This window comes from Jatropha curcas, chromosome 2 (genome assembly GCF_041381405.1).
Source record: "Jatropha curcas cultivar XTBG-Jc1 chromosome 2, XTBG_Jcur_1.0, whole genome shotgun sequence".
In the NCBI taxonomy this organism is placed as follows: Eukaryota; Viridiplantae; Streptophyta; class Magnoliopsida; order Malpighiales; family Euphorbiaceae; genus Jatropha; species Jatropha curcas.
The window spans coordinates 32,377,260-32,397,436 of record NC_143152.1 but is presented as its reverse complement, the minus strand read 5'-3'; the positions used below and the strand labels follow the sequence as shown (position 1 = coordinate 32,397,436).

The 20,177-nt window shown below is 32.8% G+C and overlaps 3 protein-coding genes across 3 annotated transcripts; 1 reads left to right on the top strand and 2 right to left on the bottom strand.

Annotated features, from left to right (window-relative positions):
• Positions 1 to 832: 832 nt before the first annotated feature.
• LOC105647828 (NAC domain-containing protein 2) lies at positions 833 to 2,877 on the bottom strand. The gene is made up of 3 exons (XM_012234055.4): positions 2,285 to 2,877; positions 1,731 to 2,014; positions 833 to 1,651 (listed from the first exon to the last, which is right to left on the bottom strand). Exons 1-3 carry the CDS (start codon positions 2,718 to 2,720, stop codon positions 1,055 to 1,057), a joined length of 1,317 nt encoding a protein of 438 aa, XP_012089445.1. The 5' UTR covers positions 2,721 to 2,877; the 3' UTR covers positions 833 to 1,054.
• A 2,548-nt stretch (positions 2,878 to 5,425) lies between these two features.
• Positions 5,426 to 13,183, bottom strand: LOC105647518 (acyl-CoA-binding domain-containing protein 4). The gene is made up of 18 exons (XM_012233639.4): positions 12,892 to 13,183; positions 12,113 to 12,183; positions 11,503 to 11,566; positions 11,341 to 11,412; positions 10,933 to 11,127; positions 10,711 to 10,788; positions 10,252 to 10,362; positions 10,042 to 10,108; positions 9,903 to 9,964; positions 9,332 to 9,471; positions 8,731 to 8,857; positions 8,540 to 8,654; positions 7,646 to 7,734; positions 7,040 to 7,123; positions 6,775 to 6,957; positions 6,476 to 6,631; positions 6,252 to 6,311; positions 5,426 to 5,847 (listed from the first exon to the last, which is right to left on the bottom strand). Exons 1-18 carry the CDS (start codon positions 13,048 to 13,050, stop codon positions 5,659 to 5,661), a joined length of 2,022 nt encoding a protein of 673 aa, XP_012089029.1. The 5' UTR covers positions 13,051 to 13,183; the 3' UTR covers positions 5,426 to 5,658.
• Positions 13,184 to 15,024: 1,841 nt separating this feature from the next.
• Positions 15,025 to 20,151, top strand: LOC105647520 (JmjC domain protein JMJ24; the record flags this gene model as incomplete). Its single annotated transcript, XM_089717909.1, is given in 10 exon segments — positions 15,025 to 15,331; positions 16,286 to 16,880; positions 17,008 to 17,150; positions 17,230 to 17,329; positions 17,448 to 17,580; positions 17,657 to 17,711; positions 18,032 to 18,710; positions 18,833 to 19,162; positions 19,591 to 19,977; positions 20,079 to 20,151. Coding segments are annotated over 9 exon segments (2,434 nt in total), but the record flags the coding sequence as incomplete, so codon positions are not given.
• Positions 20,152 to 20,177: the final 26 nt, after the last annotated feature.

Genomic DNA, 20,177 nt, shown 5'->3' with positions numbered 1-20,177 from the left:
TCACCAGGGCACCACCTTAGACAGTAAATTTGAGAAGGGTTTTTTTTTAATATTTTGAGAAGGGTAATTACTAGTAATATTAAATAAGATAATGATATTGTTTGGATTGATAAAATTTGAAAGATAGAATGTATACATTCTATGAATTTGTCAGATTTCTTCATTTGATTGAGAAAAAAATAAAATACAATCAATGGAATCGATAATTCTACCAATAGCCCTAATTTAATTATTTTAGAGGATTCCCATCAAATGTGAGATTTTTTTCTCAATTTAATAGTTTTTATTAATACTGTAATTTAAAGTATTTAATTTTATTCTAAAGTATTTTTTAAATCGATGGAGTATGTTTTTTTAACCAAATGATGATTAATGAATAAATCTGTAGATTCCATATTTCGTCGATCTAGACATCTTTAATATGTATTAGATATTTTTTATCTTTATTTTTTTAGAAGATCAAATGCGAATAAGAAATTAGAAATTTGAGTTAAAAGTCAGGTAGAAAAAACATATACATAATACAAACAAATATGTAAATATTAATAATTCATGAGTTAAAAGTGATTTTACAAAATTCTCTTTATAAAAAAATTATTGAAATGAAATATATAGATATCGATTTACCTCACTAAACCCACGTCTTTACGAGTTAAAATATACTATTTTTTTAATTTATAGGTCAATATAGGTAAATACTTAATAAATAATCATTTTTAAAAAGATAAATTATCGAAAAAAAGAAGTGACAGTAAAAAAAAAAATCATTTAACTTGCGACTAATTTATAAAATTAAAAAAAATAAAATAAAAAAACAAAATGTTGGAATTCTTATAGTAAGAGAAGAGTCAGCAAACAACAAAAATCACACAAAATAAAACAATACCAAACTAAAAATTAACATATCAGTTAATCCTAATTATATGCTTTTATAGCATAATCAACTTAACAAACCATCTACTAACTGATGCTAATTATTGCTTTAGCTAAAACATAACCTGAGAATTAAACTAACATTTGCCTTGAAAGTTTCAATGGTCACCTTATGCAATAGTCAGTCACAGTTGCTACCATTCTCGTGTTGATCGGGTGCTATGTTGGGAAACATATGATCGTTGCTATCATTCTTATGTGGATCGGGTGCTATGCTGGGAAACATATGATCGTTGCTATCATTCTTGTGTGGATCGGGTGCTATGCTGGGAAACATATGATCGTTGCTACCATTCATGTGTTGATAGGGTGCTATGCTGGAAAGCATATGATCATCGTAGTTCTGATCAGACCTGGAGAAATCACCCGATGTATCCATATCCTGCAGAGGAGGAACATTAAAATATTCATTTGAAGGCTTGGGATATCCCTGAAATGGAAGGTTTGGACCTAATACAGGTCCGAATGATGGATTTCCATAACGAAAATGCTCATCGAAAGGTTGAGCAAGTTCATTAAAATGATGAGATGTGACCAAATTAGCGTCCAGATATGGATAGATTTCCTGCTCATAACTTCCAGCAACAGGCATTGATATGGTTTCTTGCTCATGCTCATCATCTTTTGATGAAGGAAGACCTCCAGCTCGAGGTAGAGTTGGAGCATTGAAAGCTCTATCAAACTTCTTGTATATCCTGCATAAGACCCAATCGTCAAGCTGCCACAGAGAATCAAGCGAGAAAATTAGGGTTTAATCAAGAATTGAATTTCAGAAAAAGAGAATAAACAAAAGGTACCTTCATATTATTTTCTCCTCCTCGTTTCTTGTTATGAGGTTCATTTGCTCTATATTCATGCATAATCCAATTAGTCTTGTGACCTTTTGCAGGTTTTCCTTTGTAAAATACTAATGCTCTCCTGAATCCAACTGTAACTCCTCCAATTTTAACGGGCTTATCTGCTCCAGTAGCTTTCCAATATCCATCGCCAGCAGCCCGACTAGGTCTGTCTCCATTTGGGTACTTTCGATCTCTTGGAGTAAAGAAATACCATTCGTTTTCGCCACCTGATTTATAGTTTGCTGCATGTAAATCCATAAATGCACAAATCTTAATGCATTTATTGCATATAAGGTTGATCTTATGGCAGACAAATCCAAAAAATCAATCACAAATTAAAAAAAAAAAAAAAAAGGAAGACAATCCATCAAGAACCAGTATATAAAATTGACCTTATAGCTTAATTAGTTCTTGAAGATTCTAGGGTTTCAAACTTTAACGATATATATATGGAAACAAAAAGCGATAAAAAAGCTATCTATAATTAAATATTTCATATAGAAAATATTTACCTGCAAGATAATCAGGATTATGCTTATATAACTCAACCTCTCTGATCCTATTAGGAGGCAAAGTTTCGTTATTAATTTTCCCTTTGAGGTAACAACCAACAAGCTCTGCGTCATAGGGTCTAAACCTATATCCAGCTGGCAAAGAATCCAAAAACGCTTCTTCTTTATCTACCAAAGACCTAAATCCTCCATTATCAACATCAGCAGAAGCAGAAGCAACGATGGTATTGGTATTAGTACAGTTCCTGCTGTTGTCGTTGCCGATATTGTCATAGACATTATTAACCACAGGATTATGAATATAAGTATCAGGATAATAAAGATCAGTAGCAGTAGGATAAGAAAGTAGATACGTAGAAGGGCAATGGCTTTGATTAATGGCAGTGTTGTACTTAGGGTTTGTTACAGTATCCCCCCGCTTAGGTTGGTTCTCCATCGTAGGACTCTGAGAAGGAGAGAGAAGAGAGAGTTTTTTCTGATTAAGACGTCTGAATGATTTAAAATTCAGAGGTTCTATCAATATAAATATGAAGTTTGTTAATATATCAATTGAAACAAATATTATTTTTTTTGTAATTTTTTTTTATTTTTTTTCAATTCCAATTGATCAATAATTTTTATGCAAAAAAATTATGTATTTCCATGTCCATGGAAAAGAAAGCTTTAGCTTAGCTACCCAGTACTCCGACCCATCTGCATTCCTTTCCTATACGGAAAAGGAAAAAAAAAAAAGAAAACAAAACAAAAGAAAAGAAAAGAAAAGTGAGCTTCGCAAATCTGTTATTTTAAAAATTTATATTTATATTCTTCTCAAAAAATTTTATATTTATATCATTAAATATCGTATATTTACTTTGGGAGCATTCGGATCCACCCATTTGATTTTGTTTTTCCCTACAGGAAAGAAAAAAAAAAAGTGAATTTGGTAAATCTGTTATTTTAAAAATTTATATTTATATCATTAAATATTGTCTATTTACTTTGGGAGCATTGGGCTAGTTTCAGGTTACCATGCAACTTAATATTTTTAGTTTTTTTTTTTTAATTATTATCACTTCAAGAGAATTTGTAATTGAATCATTAAATTAAATTTTAAAAACTTATAACATATGGCCAAACATAATTTAACTATTCAATTTTCACAAAAAAAAAAAAAAAGTTGTGGTTACTCAACTTCAAAACAATGTTGTAGCCCTTTACTATTTTCAGAATTTTACCAGATTTTTTTTTAATTATATATTAGGCCAATAAATTATTATAAAGGGTCTAATTTTCTATATCTATATCTATTTATCTGTACTTCTATCTATCTATACTATATATAAATGTAAGAATATGAGGGAATAATGAGATTTTTGATATTGTCCTCAATGAAATTTAGAATATTTTAAAATAGTCCATAGTCAATTCGAAAATTATATTTTTATATAAATAAGTGTTTGGATGAGTGGTTTGACACTCTTCTCCGTTGGATGAGGTTGAGGGTTCGATTCTTATAGATGTGGTAAATACTTACTGGGTGCATTTTATCCCTTCTTGGATCAACCTGGTGTGAGCAGGATTTAATTGTATATAATTTCTAAAAATTATATTTTAAATAAATAAATATATATAATAAAAAAAGTATACCCTTCTCTTTTTGTTTTTTATGATTGCAGGGTTTATTTGGAGATGATATAATGTTTCTTTTATGTAATCTTTTTTTTTTACTTAATTAACTTTTTTTTTAAAAAAAATTTGTAACTTAGAACAATAGAGAAACAAAATACTTGAATAAATTCATTAACTGACCAATATTGGATTCTAACATGATTTGCTTTATAATTTTCATTTATTGACTTGGCTTTTTTTTGTCCATTAAAATCAAATTTAATTAAATTATAGCATTTCCATTTATTTTTGAAATTGAAATTGATAATTTTTTAATATAATTTATTTCTGTTATATGTTAAAGTTCTTAAAAGAGTTCTATTTTTAATAAAAATTTGTTATTTGATATTTTCTTCTTTGTTATTGAATTAATTTGTAATCACTGTCATTTTAATTTAGTAAGAGATTTATATCTCCATTGTAATAAATAGATAGCCTTCTGATTAAGTATTTTTAGTATATCCTCAATATGTTTCAGTTAAAAGGAAATAGTGTTTATGAAATTGAAAAAAACTAGAACTATATATTTTTGTTTTGAGTCATTTTTTGGGTTTCAAGAGTTTGTGTATATATTCATATATTTCTTTCTCTAATGCACTGGGTAAGAAATACTATCACTATAGCCAAAACAATTACCATTATTAATTTAGATCATCTTCTCATTTTTTTCCCTTTACCTACCAATAAAAAAAATCTATTATTATTTTTCATTATAGCTATATATAGATATTGATTTGGAATTGAGGGCAAGGGTTAGGGATTGAATGATAACTTGATTTTCTTTTTGAACATCTATTAGGATTATAAGAATCTGTATTTATAAATTAGGAACTGAAGAATTAGATATAAAGATTGGATTGAACTTTATTTTGAAACCGCTTCATTATATAAAAATAGAATTAAGTATATAAGAAATAACATTGTAAATAGCCTATACGACAAAATTTAATATAAATTAATCAATTATATTTATTTTAATCTAAACTTTAATATTATATAGATAAAAATTAAAAAAATATAAAAAATAAAAATATAACGAGTAATACGTCATCAAAAAGAACAGTAATTTTAAAAGATTCAATTTAAAAAAAAAAATTATATCCTTTCAAAAAAAAAAATTATATGTATATATAAAAGAAATTTAGAGATTATCAGATTGACCCACATCAGCTATACGTATAATTTTGTTTCCGCCATTTTCGAATCATCAATGTGACGGCCATGTTAAGGCCCAAAAACCTAATGAAAGCAATATGGCCTAAAAAGTTAAATGATAGCACATTATCATTCCCGCACTCCATTGAACCCAAAAGAACAGTTTCGAAGGAACCGTTTCCTTTGCGTCGAGGAACAGATGCATAGCCTTCAAATTTCCATAGCAACATGAAGTCCAAAAATCCAAAGATCATTCGTCAAATTTGATTGGAAAATAATGAAAACCTATACTTCATTCAAGCTATATATTCAATTCAAATACAAATTTTGTGAAAATTGAGAGAGAAAAATATAGCGGCAATGACCACATAGAACTACATAACTTACAATTACAGTACATATATTCCTGCAAAAACCTAGTGGGGTTTCAATCTGGCCAACAAAAACTTGATATTTTTATTCCCATCAAAGAAAGAACTGGGATAAGTAAAACAAAAAAATATTTGATAGAAAAATTGATCAATGAAAACCAATCTAACAATCACTACTTAACAAGGCTTTGACAAAATTCAGTCTTCATCCTTTCTTTGGCTACCAGGAGTTCCTGCTAGCCAACCCCACACACCACCAGAGCCCTCCCTCTGTTTTGCATTTAATGCAGCTTGTTCAGAAGCAGCCTTCTGGCGCTGAAGGAGCTCTAGTTCTTTTTGTAGTGCCTCCATCGTTTGAAGCTTTTGTCTTAGTTCTGCCACATCAACCTGTTGGTCCAAGGAGCCATTAGCATGAGCACATTCCATCAAACATGCAAAAGAGGAACCGTGTTTCTTGATGCTGGTCCTACTTTAAACAACACTAAGCTAAGTCCGCCAGTAGGCAGTCTCAATGAACATCATAAAGCAGCCTCTCAGACTATGAATATATCTGAGAAGTTGCTAGAGGTTCTCAATTAACTAAATTCAACATTGATAGCAGGAGAAGACTACGAGCAAATTAGGTAACTTTTCAACACTTCAAGTAAACAGATATCACAGAGATGATTCTTCATGGAAGTGCTGAACTCACTAGATAACAATCTTTTTGTGCTTCCAGCATCATCGAATGATTGCCAATGTACACAAGAATATGCAGATACAAATAGCGAAATGCAGGAATTAAGACATACCTCTAGTTTGAAACATCTAGACTGCTCAGCAGCAAGTTGACCACGCACAGATTGGAGCTCCTAAAATGTCGAGAAACAAAGTTGTCATTCAGGAAAGAGAAACAACCCCTTATGTACCATGATCCATGGAATTTTAATTAGTGAAAAGCAGATGTTAGTTGATTGAAAATGATAATAAAAGGTATACCAGGAGCTTTAGGAACTACAACCAATCAAAATATTACCTTGTAGAGATCAGTATTACGGGTCTCTGCTTCAGTCAATTCTTGCTTTAATTGATGAGTTTGCAATTTCTCCTTGCTAAGAGATGACTCCAGTTCTTCTTTCTCTGCCTTTAAGGTTGCTAAAATATGTTCACTAGACACTTCTTCTTTAGTTTTCTGAAAGAAACTCAAAATTTTGATTATCAGAAGTAACGTGGGTATACATACACAATAAGGGAGTGTGAATTTCAATATCTGCAGTCAAAAAAAAAAAAAAAAAAAAAAAGGAAAAGAAAAGAAAATCTTGCAATTTGGCATACCATGGGCTCTGGATCAGCATTATCCATAACAATTTCCCTTATTTTGCTTTCTTGGCCCGACTCAGATTCCAAATCTCTGGTAGGGTTTGTAGTATTAGGTACAGCAGAAACACTGTCGGGCACTGGAGTCTCCACAATCTTTGATTGCAAGGTAGACTTGTGGCTTGGTTTAAGAACATTGACCTAATAATGAGCATCAAAAAATCAGAAACAGGGAAAAGTGCGAGGAAGAAGCAACACTAAAAGTAGTTAATATCACACTAACATCATTGCTGTAACGTCCATTGTATCCCCCAAATGATACAAGAATATCTTCACCACTGTAGGAGCTCACGACCAAACTCAAGCCCTGCAATCAGAGACAGATTAAATTATTCCACCACAGCAATTTCCGCAAATGAAAAAGCAATCAGCAAGAAGCCCTCCAATATTTATGAGGAAATTGATTGGAGTACTGAACAAATATTATCAGATTACAAAAATTTCCAAGTGAAAATAAAGCAAATCAAATAATAGTATCGACAACAACATAGTGGTCAATGATAATTTGAGTACTGAAAACTGAAGAATTTAGATGCACTTAGATCATATTCCTTCCCAGAAACCTGAATTACACTGGACGATTTCCATTTACACAAAATTCAAATACATATAATTTGACCATTACCAATTATTTCATACCAGATAATATACAAAGGCATGCATTAAAAGTATATTCAGGTTCAACCTTCACAAAAATGATAAACTTCAGGATGCAAGATAAAACTCAAGCATTCATGCAGACTTTCATGTTTCCAACAATTTTCATGCAGTGGTTCTGTACCAATTTCAGCATCACTCAATGTAAATAGTACTCATTCGCATAAGATACCTCACTGGCAAGAGGAACACGCCCTTCAACAGAAGTCACGATAGACCAAACGAGCGTAGACATGTTCAGGACAACAGTTTCAGAGACCCCTGTAAAGTTAAAAAGAAATGTAGAACATTTATATGATATATTACCAAAAAACCACAACTTAAATATTCTTTTATTGAACATCTGCATGAACATCTTATACTGAACAGAAATATGAAGCTTCGTCCGAAAAATCTATCAGATATGATCAACTTTAGAGTAATGGAAAGGAAAATACTATCAATGGACACATAAACACAGCATAAAAACTGACTTATGGACAGGAACAACATGATTGTGTCACTCTCTTCTGTCAACCATATTAAATTTCATCAATGCACCAATTATGCAGAAACAACTTCAATTCCTAGTTTCCCACCACCAATTTCTTTTTCACTTAATTTTTTGTGCTTATGTTTTTTTTTAGGTCCCTTAATTGAGGTTTTTGTTTTTTGAATTGAATCCATTGCTATATAAAAAGGGAAGATAATATGCCTCCAGCTCCACAAAGGGACTTGAAAACAATCATGTATGATGGCTTTATAAGGGAAAAATCTATAAATCAGGCGAATTTTGCAATTCTATTCGAACAAAGTGAGTGTTAAATTATTATCATTTTTTGTGCCTTAAATGAACGCCATTAGATCTTCTATAGGAAAGGTAAAAAAATAAAAAATAAAAAAAATAGTTCAACAATGTGATGATTACTGGCCTAAGTAAGGTTAGGATCAGTTTCTAAGCATTTGCAAGAAGAAATTTTCAAGTGAATTGCTGCTTGTTTTTTGGGTTTTTGTTTTCAATATTTTCTTTTCTTAGACCAAGCATAAAAGGATTTGGAGTTAAATGCTTAAGATGTAATATTCATACCACTCTTGTTGTCACCACCACCAACAATAAACCAATTCTCTCCAACTGTCACACCTGCATGTCCAGCCCGTGGACTTGGTATTTCCCCCTGTTGTGTGGGTCGTGTCCATTCCATCTGAAAATTCAATACATAAAAGAAATTAGTAACAATCCAAGCACAACAACAAAATTATTCATATTTTTTTTCTTACAGCTTGTAAATCAAGCACGTGCAGATCATTGAAACAAGTAGCATGTGAACCACCACCAAAAATAAGCAGGTAGCGTTCTGCGTGAACTGCTGCAGCATGATCAGACCTTGGAGAAGGAGGCACGCCACTACAAAATAATAAGAGAGTGAATTAATCCCTAAGGTATTTCCCAACAAAAAAATACCTATACTTTTTTCTACAAAATCCATGATTGATTTATAATTAAATATTAAAACCGGTTTAGCATTTGAAACAATGATATGGTATTGGTTCCGACTCCTGAATTGAATCAAATACAAATCCTACTAATTCAGATAAAAGGAACTTCTTCATCATGGTAGAAGAAATTCACAGGCCCTCTACTCAATCAGAGAATCTAAACATCTCATATCATTTTGTAGTTGATAATTTCTGGAGCACTAATACTTCATCAATATTACTCTAATTCGAGACATTCTGACTATCTGTGCATTAATAGACTTCCATAAAAGTTAAATCATTCCTTAACCATAACAAAAGGACAAAATGGTATTGTGTGTGTTTTTTGGGGGGGGTGGGGAGAGAGGGGGGATAGCATCTAAAATTGCCAGAATCATCTTACATAGCATCAATTTCATCCCAAGTCATGGTTTCTAGGTCAAGAATATGTAAATCATTCAAAAGAGATCGCTTCGCATCTTGACCACCAAAAATCACTAAGCTTGTCCCAACAAGACTGACAGATTGACCACCACGTGAGACCTGCAATGCAATAAAAATAATGATTCCTACACTTTTGCAAGTAATCAGTACCACTAGATAAACATCTGAAGGGGAAACTGCAAGTGTGCAATTACTCCTTTTCTATTCAAAATTTGATTTTCACAAATCCAATACAAAATTTGATTTGAAGTTTCACAGTGTTAGTTTTGGCTCACAATCTTGCAGCAAAACTGACAAACTTGGCAAAACAATAACTGAAATTTGGTTTCAGTTTCTTGAATGTCAAAGAAACATAAGAAAGGCAGACACAGCCCTTCCAGAATAGAAGGTTAAGAATTAAGATTACAGAGTACAATAATTAATTTCCTTCTTGTTAGTCAATATGGGATGGAAAAGGAATATTAGAGAAATAAAAGATTTTCAGTTAATTTCCTTTATTTTGGTTTACAGAAGATGTTTCAGTTATATACCGGAGCTTTCCCATATGTCTTTAACGTTGACCAACAACGAGTTTGTGGATCAAACACCTTCACTGCCATAAGAAAGTAATAAAGCATCAAGTGAGTTGTTGCAAATCACAGAAATAGACATCAATAATACTTTACATACCCTGGATGGATTCAGAAGGATCCTTGGTGTGTCCAGCAATTGTTAGAAGCTTATTCTCCCAAGGTATCTGCAAAACACAAAAGGTATCATACATTACCTCACTGGATTGAAATCAATATCAGATCAAAACTTAATTCCACAATAATATGATGCAAAAGTGGCACATATTTGTGAGAATCATGAATTAGAGAAAGTCAGTAAAAGACTAACCAAGGAATGGCCAGCACAAGGAGTTATAGTAGCAGGGGTTTTCGATCCATCCGACTCTTCCTCAATCTTAGCATCAACCTTAGACCAAGCCCAGCTTCTCAAATCCAGTACCTGCATTGTGCTTCAAACTTTGAGATAAGTTCTTTAAGAAGAGGCATTCATAGAGGAAGAAACTGAGAGTTTACAACCCTTTACAAAGGTAAAGAGATACGCATAACAAATAAGTAAGAAAGCCCAAAAAACATGTAATGCATAAAACAGCAACAAATTTTCTACGTAAGTAAAGTATTTGAACGTCAGTTCAATAGACTGACAAAGCATTTCAGGATCAGTTAAGTTCCTAGGGACTCCATTTAAATCCAACAAGTTGGTATTTGATTTAATTCATACACAATAATAAAACTCCAGTCTATGAAGCACTCACAATCATGCATGCATAAGTGAAGATAATTTGCTTACATGAAGATCATTTAGATAACGGCCATTGTGGTTCCCCCCATATATATACATCTTGTCTTGAATAATAGCCGCATCATGCTGAAAAACATGAAAGATTTTGTTCAGAGCAAAAGATGGATAGGAAAACAGTAGAAAAACAAATAAATAATAATAATAATAATAACTAGAAATACCAAGACCAAAATGTACTTAAAAGAGATAAAAGAGTAGTAGACAAGCAACCTCATATCGGGCTTTTGGGCGTTGGCCAGATATTGGGGGGGCAATCCATTGATCGTACACAACAACTGAACCAAGGCCTTCTGAGACAACATCTTTATCCTGAGTTTCTATGACAGTCCCATTCTCACTGGAAGTGGTCTTTGTCTCTGGAAAAGAGTTTCCATTCTCGACAACAGCCTCAACTTTTGAGTTATGCTACAGCAAGCAAATTTGAAAATATACATGAATGCAATGACACTGAGATTCTTGACATTCTTTCAGATTTATTTTTCATATTTTTCACATTCTTTCAGCTAGCAAAAATATCGATCAAGAAAGCATGCGGAAGAAAATAAAAACTAGGAAAAAGTGGTGCGCCACTGATAGAAATGAAAATTAACTCCAGTGTATAATCCTGAAGGTACTCACATTCATTTGCACGTCTACAACAGGCTCTGAAACAAAGTTAGATGCTCTAGAATACCAACCCGGATCTTCTTCCTGCCAAGAATAAAATACTAATGATAATAATTGGTCCATATTCCAGATAATTCATTAAAACATGAACCTGAGAATTCCATTGCTATGGACCTCCAATATCTTCACAAACAGACGCATTGCTTCAGTGGAAGCCATATTGGCAAGCCCATGCCAGCTGCACAAATGCTAAAACTTTTAGAAGAGCACTCTCAAAATAGTAGACAGAGTATTATAATAACAATGGAAATACAAAATACAATGTACATCAAACTGTAGAATATTTGTGATACACTACCTAAATCTTGTAGTATCCTACCACTTGAGACTTTATAAATCCAACCAGTTGGAAAGAAAAATGTATAACACACGCTACTCACCTACCACAAGTGCGAATGCACATACACAGATCAGTTTATCAGCCTAGTTGTGCATTGTTTTGATTACCTTTCCCTATAGCCTACCATATTACTCAATTCTCCACAAAAATAAAATGATCTTTTGTTTCACATTCGCTTTTATCCTAACAAGTTTTGTCCCAATTTTATTCACATAATTGCTCCTAGTTTCCAGAGCATATATCTCCAGTAACCCGAGAAGCACCAAAATAACTGAGACATCATCAAAGTAGATGCCCATGAAAGATATGCTGATTGCGATGCGTGGTTTGTGAATTCATAGAAAAAAAATAAACAGAATAAACAAGCATAAGCACATAACAAACCTCTTCCATTTGCTTTGTTCTACAGCATTCCAAGTGCTTGGTTTTGGTGTATTACATGGTCCTGCAGTAGCCTGCAACACATATAATTTGCATGAAATAATCACCAATGAATAGTCCAGATCCAGCAAATCCACTCAAAAACCTATTTACCAACTTAATGCATACCAACAGATCAGAAAGCCAATACCAAATTGATATTGTAAATGAAATTAAGAACCGAATCTGACAAAAAAATTCAATCTCAAACCAGCCAGTGTCCATTTGCAGAAAGAAAAAAGGTAAGGAAAAGAAAGCAAAACCACATAATTCACTTCAAATAATCTCAATTGCATCAAAGTTCATGTTCAAGACTGCAGACAAGCATTCTGAATGCCTAAGTGTCATTCACTAATACTAGATCCACCCAAAGTCCGGACTCAAACAGCTCCAGAAGAAGCAGCATTACACAACATAGGTCAATAGAGCCAATTAAAGCAAAGAAACAATTGCACTAAAACAGCAACACTGCGGGAAATGACTTCCAAGCTCTTTCACAGATTACAAGTACTCAATTGTTTGTTATAAACCAATAATATTTAGCAATATAGCAATTCAGCTGAAAATTAACATCAACAAAATGAAACGAAATTCGTGTAAAACAAACAAGAGTACCATTGCAAAGAGTGCAATGATACCGCCAGGAATTAAAGCGAATAAGATCGCTCCAAATCATCAAACGTCAAAAGTCATTGGATCGGAGATAAGAAAACGAGAGCGAAACATGAGAATTGAGGAGCTACCTGCTGGTACAAGGCGTAAAGGAGCAAAGCGGTGTCGTTTTGGAACTTAGAGGAGACAATATTGGTGGAATTTGGAGATCCATCAAATCCAGCGTATGCGGCGGCCGCATAGAATCTCTCCGGGTATGCGAGGCCAGAACTTGCCCTCGCCATAGCCATTTATTCCTCCTCCTCGCCCTCTCTCACTTAAGATTTGATTTGAGACTGAGAAATGACTATGGTTTATGCTTGTGTTTCAAGGTTCGAAGGGAAATGCGTGTTAAAATAAAAAAATGTTTAAGCTTGTATTAAAGTGGCACGTTAGGTGGTTTTGTGTATTGGCCCAGTTTGGGATTTGGAAATTTGTTTCTGTTTCTGTAAAAGCTCGAAATCGGATATCCTCGCTCTTCTTAACTTCCTTTCTCTCTCTAATTGTGCTCGGTAATATCTACATTTGATTTAGAAAAAAAGGCGAAAAAAAAAATTTGGGAGATCCATGTTTACCTCCCTGATTTTATGATAATTATGTTTTGCACCTCGGAAAAAATGAAAATTTATTTTTATAGCCCTCGTGGCTTGAGCCCGTAACCGACACTGCCGTTTAGCCATTGTCGTCTGGCAGTCCTTTTTGGAGTCGGGTAACCTGAGGATTGACTCTCAGTTTACGTGATTCATATCCGATTCGACGGATCAAATAAGATTCAGTTTGATTAAAGATGGATCAGAAATAAATATACACCTACTCGATTGAATCTATTTTAAATTAATTAAATTGTTTTTTTTAATAAGCTCTTTTTAATTATTATATTTATTTCAATTTGATCAAATCCAACTTGAAGTGAATCTAAATATGACGCAATTAATTGCAGAGTTATTATTTCATGGATATTAAATTTTCCTTGCATATGAAATTCGAAATTACAAATGTTGTATTCGAAATTTACCATATAATATTTAGTATTTTGACTATTTCTATTATTTTATAATGTTCTATAGCATAATATTTTTATTGTTTATAGTATTTAACGGTATAATTTATATTAGTGTATAGAGTTTGAAAGATTAGATTATAAGATGTTACTCTCTTTAACATTTAATAAAACACTGGTCAAATAATTAATAAAATTTTCCATTACAAGAGTCTATTATAAATAAAATTTATTATGAATAGAATTTATTCTTTAAATAATATTAATTTCATTTTTATCCATGTGAAAGTTGAAATGAGCTTATTACCGTGTAGAGAGGCATACACTATTCAATATTCAAGTTTTTTATTTCTCGCAATTTTATTTTAGAACATCATATTTGTTGATTCAAAAATGTCAAACTTGTTAAATAGTTTTTGAATAATATTTTATATTTTATATTATTTGGTGATTATAAAATTTGACTGCATTATAAATTAAGTGAATTAGAAATATTTATATTCAGGCTATTAATGTGTTATAGCTTAAATAAACACAATTATCTTATTTTATTTGAAAAAAATTATTATCACCGATTGTCACAATTCAATCGGTCGTACGATTGTTTTCTTGAAAATTTATTATTTTTTAGAAAAGTGAATTTCTATAGAAATGTTGAGTTTTCATATCTAAACATCCCTTGGTAGGAAGTGACAAAAAAATAAAAAGGATAATTTTGATTAATTGATTTTTAATTAAAATAAAAATTGATAGTTTATTTCAAAACATTCTAAAATAGAAGGTGAACTACTTTAATTTTTCAATTGAAAAGTAATTTTTTATTTTATAAGTTAATTTAAAAATAAGTAGCTAAGTATTTTTGCAAAATATTTAAAAAATTATTTTTAAATATATAAGTATTTAGTTAATAGGTATTTAGAACTAGGCAGAAAGTACTTAAAATAAACAGATAATAAAAACAAAGGATTATCTAATGAGTTTGGACTCAATTTAAGTTTTTTTTTTTAACTAAGTTATTAAATCAAACCTATAAATAATTTCAAAAATTATTTTAAAATCGAGGGAATAAAAAATATTGAAAAATCAGATAAATCTCTAAAAATTAATATTTTTAGCACACCTTTTTTTTTTTTTTTTACTAATCTTATAATAACTTCACAGTGACGTCCTTATCCTTTAAGGTTTAAACTTCGTTAATTTGACAAGAAGTTAAGCAGAGGTAACTTTTCACTCTACACTACAGGCTTCCGTTTCTGGGAAATACAGTTGTCTGAACCAAAAGAAATAAGCAGAAAGCTTAAAAGAAAGAAAAAAACGAAACCGCGTAGTTTGGACTTTGGACTGGGAGCGGTAACTGGAGAGAGAAGACAGGCCAAGGCCAAGCCTTCCATTAAAATCTGCGGAACTGCGGATTCCTAAATCCTAAAGCTATTATCGAAAACGATGATTAGGACACTTTTCCTTTTATATACTTTCCTAACTCGTTTTCCCAATTTACACTTCCAATTCGCTCCGTCAAACCCTAGGCTGAGGTACTAAATCCCCTTTCATTCTTTATGCGTATATATCTATTTATCATTTTTGTTAAGTGTTTGATCTTTCGGATTAAATTCATTGCTAACGTTTCGTTTATTTCTCCATTGTAAGCTTATATTGCTTCTTTTTCTTCTTCCTCGAGATGTTACCTAATTGTTGAATTATTTCTCTAATTTCTGATCTGAATTGCTTCATTCGTTATAAAATCGTAGTTAATTTATCCAATTATGATTATTTACGCGTAATTAAGGTTATGATTTAGTTACACTATACTTCTCCTTCTTACGCGTCTTTATTCGTTAGTGTATGAGAGTTTTTGTATTATATTTGTTTTAACTTGATTACCTAATAATGGGTTCGTTTCTTTCATGTTACCTGCTGAAGCGTTAACTTTCAAGTATTGGTGTTGTCGTCTTCTAATGCTAATGCTAACAGAGTGCATATGTACATGTGTGTGTATATATGTTCGTCACTATGGTGTATATGTTGCCAAGATGCTTTGTATCAGAAAGAGAGAAAAACTTTTATGCTTCTGGTATATCTGCAGAACTCAGAATTTGAATTATTGTTATACTTCTCAAATTGCTTCTTCTAATGTTAATTAACAGTTCTGCATAAGTCTTGGAAAAATTAACAGGTTTACCTTTTCCTTTAAAAACTTAATTAAGTTGGCCTATGAAATGGTGAGTGACAAAGCGATTGAGAAGACAGCAGAGCAATTCAAGTTATACTGCTTTCAACCTTGCAGGGATTATATAATTATACTTTTCTGGTTCATCAATTTCATGGCATTTTGCATGATGTATAATTTGGGTTGCTCCTCTCCCTTGTGTGTGTTTGATCATCTGTCTTTTCTTTTTTGCAGCAATATACTATGCAATATATATATATATATATATATATATTTTTTTTTTTTTTTTGACTTGTAATGGTTTTGAATATGCATTCAGGTCAAATTTATGAGTGCAAAACTTTAGTATTTATCTCTTTGCACTTTAATACAAAGTGACTATGATGGATAACCCAAGATCAGCCTCTGGTAATGGTGAGGATAATGTTGGGATTCCTGATGATTTGCGATGCAAGAGGTCAGATGGGAAACAATGGAGATGCACTGCCATGTCTATGCCAGATAAAACAGTGTGTGAGAAGCACTACATCCAGGCAAAGAAGAGGGCAGCTAATTCTGCTTTAAGGGCTAGTCTAAAGAAAGCTAAAAGGAAATCACTGGGTGAAAGTGATATATACTTGGAGAGTAAGAATGATGATTTTGATACACCACTGATGAACATGAAGGTTGATGACTATCCTCTGTCAGTCTCCACAAAGAAGTATAAAGAGAGGGTATCAAAAAATCATGTTCAATATTCTCCTGAAACACCCATAAGGAGTTTGTCTGTACGCGGTTCTCTAAAGCCAAATGATGATTTCCAAAGAGATGTGGAGTTTGAAGAGAATTGGAGATCGTATAAAACACCATCCCTTTCTGCAATGGATTCATCCAGGAGTAGATCACAGAGAAGCTTTGATGCCAGTGCTATGACGGTCAGTAAAATTGCACTGTTTTCACACTTTGTTTTGATGTTTTCTGTCACCACGTTTTTCTTAGTTAATGTGAAAGCTGTTTTATTCAGTTAATGCTTGGATACTGAAATGAACAAGTCACTTTCAGGAATACTCTGATGGAAGCACAGATTCCTATGAAGATGCTGGAGGACAAATTTGCCATCAGTGTCGAAGGAATGATAGAAACAGAGTAATTTGGTGTCGCAAATGTGATCGAAGGGGCTTTTGTGATAACTGTATTTCTGCATGGTGAGGTTGAATTTCTTAGATAGATGTACTGTATGCTTCCGAGTCATAAATATAATAGATATGCTTGCTTTACTTCTAGGTACCCGGACATTTCAATGGAAGAAATTGAGAAGGTTTGTCCTGCATGTCGTGGCATCTGTAATTGCAAGTTGTGCTTACGAGGGGATAACATGGTGAAGGTATTACTTTTGTTGGATTTTTGTTATATTATTATCATATGTATATTTATTGGGAAAAGATATTTGAACTCGAGTTTCCTTTTCACAGAGGAATGATGTTGTTTTATATGAGATGCAGGTAAGAATAAAGGAGATACTTGTCCTGGACAAGTTACAATATCTATACTGTCTATTATCTTCAGTGCTTCCTGTAGTTAAGCAGATCCATCACGATCAATGTTCAGAAGTAGAACTGGAGAAAAAACTTCGTGGTAGGGTGATTCTGACATTCCTGTGAAATCTGGATTTTTAATTTTTGTTTGACTAATTGGGCGTCTATGTTTTCAGGAAATGATATAGATCTTGTCCGAGCCAAATTGAATGCAGATGAGCAGATGTGCTGGTATGTAAAGATCACTCATGGACTGCTTAATTTACTTTTCTTCCTGTAGAAATTGTTATTTTTGTAGTTATGTCATGTGCTTATTTTTCTTTTTTAAACAATGCAACTGGTAGGTTGGTCTCTCTTAGTTGTAAACAATTTCATATTTGAATCTGTATTTCTCTAATCAACATTCTCCTGGAATTAATGTTTATTATATTAGTTTAGTTCATAAAGTTGATCTTTTATCGAACTTATTTATGGGTTCAATTTCATGGTGTACAAGTATCATATATGCTTCTTTGAAGAACTGCAGTTCATTGTCATATGTTCTCTTGCAGCAATATATGTAGGATACCCATCATTGATTACTATCGGCATTGTGCAAATTGCTCATATGATCTGTGCCTTCATTGCTGTCAAGATCTTCGGGAAGCATCAGTACATGCTCCAGTAGAAAATCAGATGGGTCGTAGAAGTCAAGAAAAAGAAACCATGCCAAAGGAAGTGAAAGAATCCAGACTCGGACTTAATTTATCTGATAAATACCCTGACTGGAAGGCAAACCCCGATGGCAGCATCCCATGCCCGCCAAAGGAGTATGGTGGATGTAACTATTCATCATTGAATTTAAGTCGTATTTTTAAGATGAACTGGGTGGCAAAATTGGTGAAAAATGTGGAGGAAATGGTCAGTGGATGTAAGGTCTGTGATGTTAGCACTCTGGCAAATTCTGGATTAAAAGATTCCAAGCTCCATCAGTATGCTCACAGGGAGGACAGTGATGATAATTTCTTATATTGTCCATCATGCGAAGATATAAAAGCTGAAGGGATAAATAATTTCAGGAAGCACTGGGCTAAGGGTAAGCCTATTATTGTGAAGCAGGTATTTGATAGCTCGTCAATCTCAAGGTGGACGCCGATGATCATATGGAGAGGGATCCGGGAAACATCAGATGAGAAAATGAAAGATGAGAACAGAATTGTGAAAGCTATAGATTGTTTAACCTGGTCTGAGGTACATTCTGTGCTGTAAATTTATGTTAATTGTTCTTTGTTTTTGATGCCAGTAAACTAATTGTTATCTGTCAAATACTGTCACTCTGATCTATTTCGTGTGTGCTTTGATGTTGTGAGCAGGTTGATATTGAACTCGATCAGTTTATAAAAGGATACTCAGAGGGACGAATCCGTGAAGATGGTTCACTAGAGATGTTGAAGTTGAAGGATTGGCCTTCCCCTAGTGCTTCTGAAGAGTTCTTACTATACCAAAGACCTGAATTTATTAGTAAACTGCCTCTACTCGAGTATATCCATTCAAGGTTGGGTCTCCTAAATGTTGCTGCAAAGTTGCCTCATTATTCATTGCAGAATGATGCTGGACCCAAGATTTATATATCGTATGGGTCCTATGAGGAACTTGGTAGAGGTGATTCAGTGACCAATCTCCATTTCAAGATGCGTGATATGGTGAGTACAATTTGCATCTCTAAATTGTATACTGCTGTTCATTCTAGAAATTCAAAAGCATTGGAGGATCAAAACTTTAATTCTTACATGAGAGTTAGCATTTGCTAATATTTTTTGCATTCAAGCTTTCATTTGAATATTACATGCAAATTAAAATCTATATGCACTAGAGCCTGGAGCTGAATTCTTTTTTATGTGATTATTCCACTGGATTGCCAAAAGCATTCAGCACTTCTTTGGTTTCTTGCATAGAAGTGCCTTTGGTTATGTTATCAAACACAAAGCCCAACAAGGAGAACTTTTTTGATCGTTCATCTTTTCCTTTTTTTTTTTTTTTTTTTTTTTTTTTTTTTTTTTGTTTTTGTATCTAAGATAGAAAATATGGTGATAGAATAATGTGGGTTGACATTCGGTCGAGTTCTATGCAGGTATATCTTTTGGTGCATACACATGAAGTTAAACTGAAGGGTTTGGAGGGGAATGAGCCACCTGACCAAGAGACAGACTTGGATGAGGGAAGGTTACCTGATTTATCTTGTGGCGGCCATGATTTACAAAATAAAAGAAATGTTGTTGGAGATGAGGATGAGAGAATGGTGGAGGATGAAGCAATTGAGAGAATTGATGATCTAGGGGTTGAAACTGACACAATTCAGGATAAAAAATTAAAGAAAGATGGTGGATATATCTCTGCAGAGACTCATCCAGGAGTTCACTGGGACATATTCCGCCGGCAGGATGTTTCAAAACTAATTCTTTATTTGCAAAAGTACTGCAAGGACTTTGGGAAGTCTGAAAATATTGGAAACCACTTTGTAAGTTTATCCACTTAGTCTCACAAGTCTACTTTGTTTTTAGGCTAACACAGATGGCTTCTGTAAAATGAATGCTATTAATCTTTTTATGTGGATACCAGGTGACACATTCTCTTTGTGAGGGAACAGTTTTCTTGAATTGCCATCAAATTAGAAATTTGAAGGAAGAATATGGTGAGAAACATTGGCAATTCTCTCTT

Bases quoted from the DNA above. Each gene is read 5' to 3' on its own strand.
- LOC105647828 (XM_012234055.4), bottom strand. From the start codon at position 2,720: ATGGAGAACCAACCTAAGCGGGGGGATACTGTAACAAACCCTAAGTAC. The intron at 2,015-2,284 runs GTAAATATTTTC...ATTTACATGCAG, and splicing joins TAATCCTGATTATCTTGCAG to CAAACTATAAATCAGGTGGC. The intron at 1,652-1,730 runs GTACCTTTTGTT...TCTCTGTGGCAG, and splicing joins GAGGAGAAAATAATATGAAG to CTTGACGATTGGGTCTTATG.
- LOC105647518 (XM_012233639.4), bottom strand. From the start codon at position 13,050: ATGGCTATGGCGAGGGCAAGTTCTGGCCTCGCATACCCGGAGAGATTC. The intron at 11,128-11,340 runs GTGAGTACCTTC...TGCTTGCTGTAG, and splicing joins TTGTAGACGTGCAAATGAAT to CATAACTCAAAAGTTGAGGC. The intron at 6,312-6,475 runs GTAATATTTTGA...TCGACATTTTAG, and splicing joins GTAATACTGATCTCTACAAG to GAGCTCCAATCTGTGCGTGG.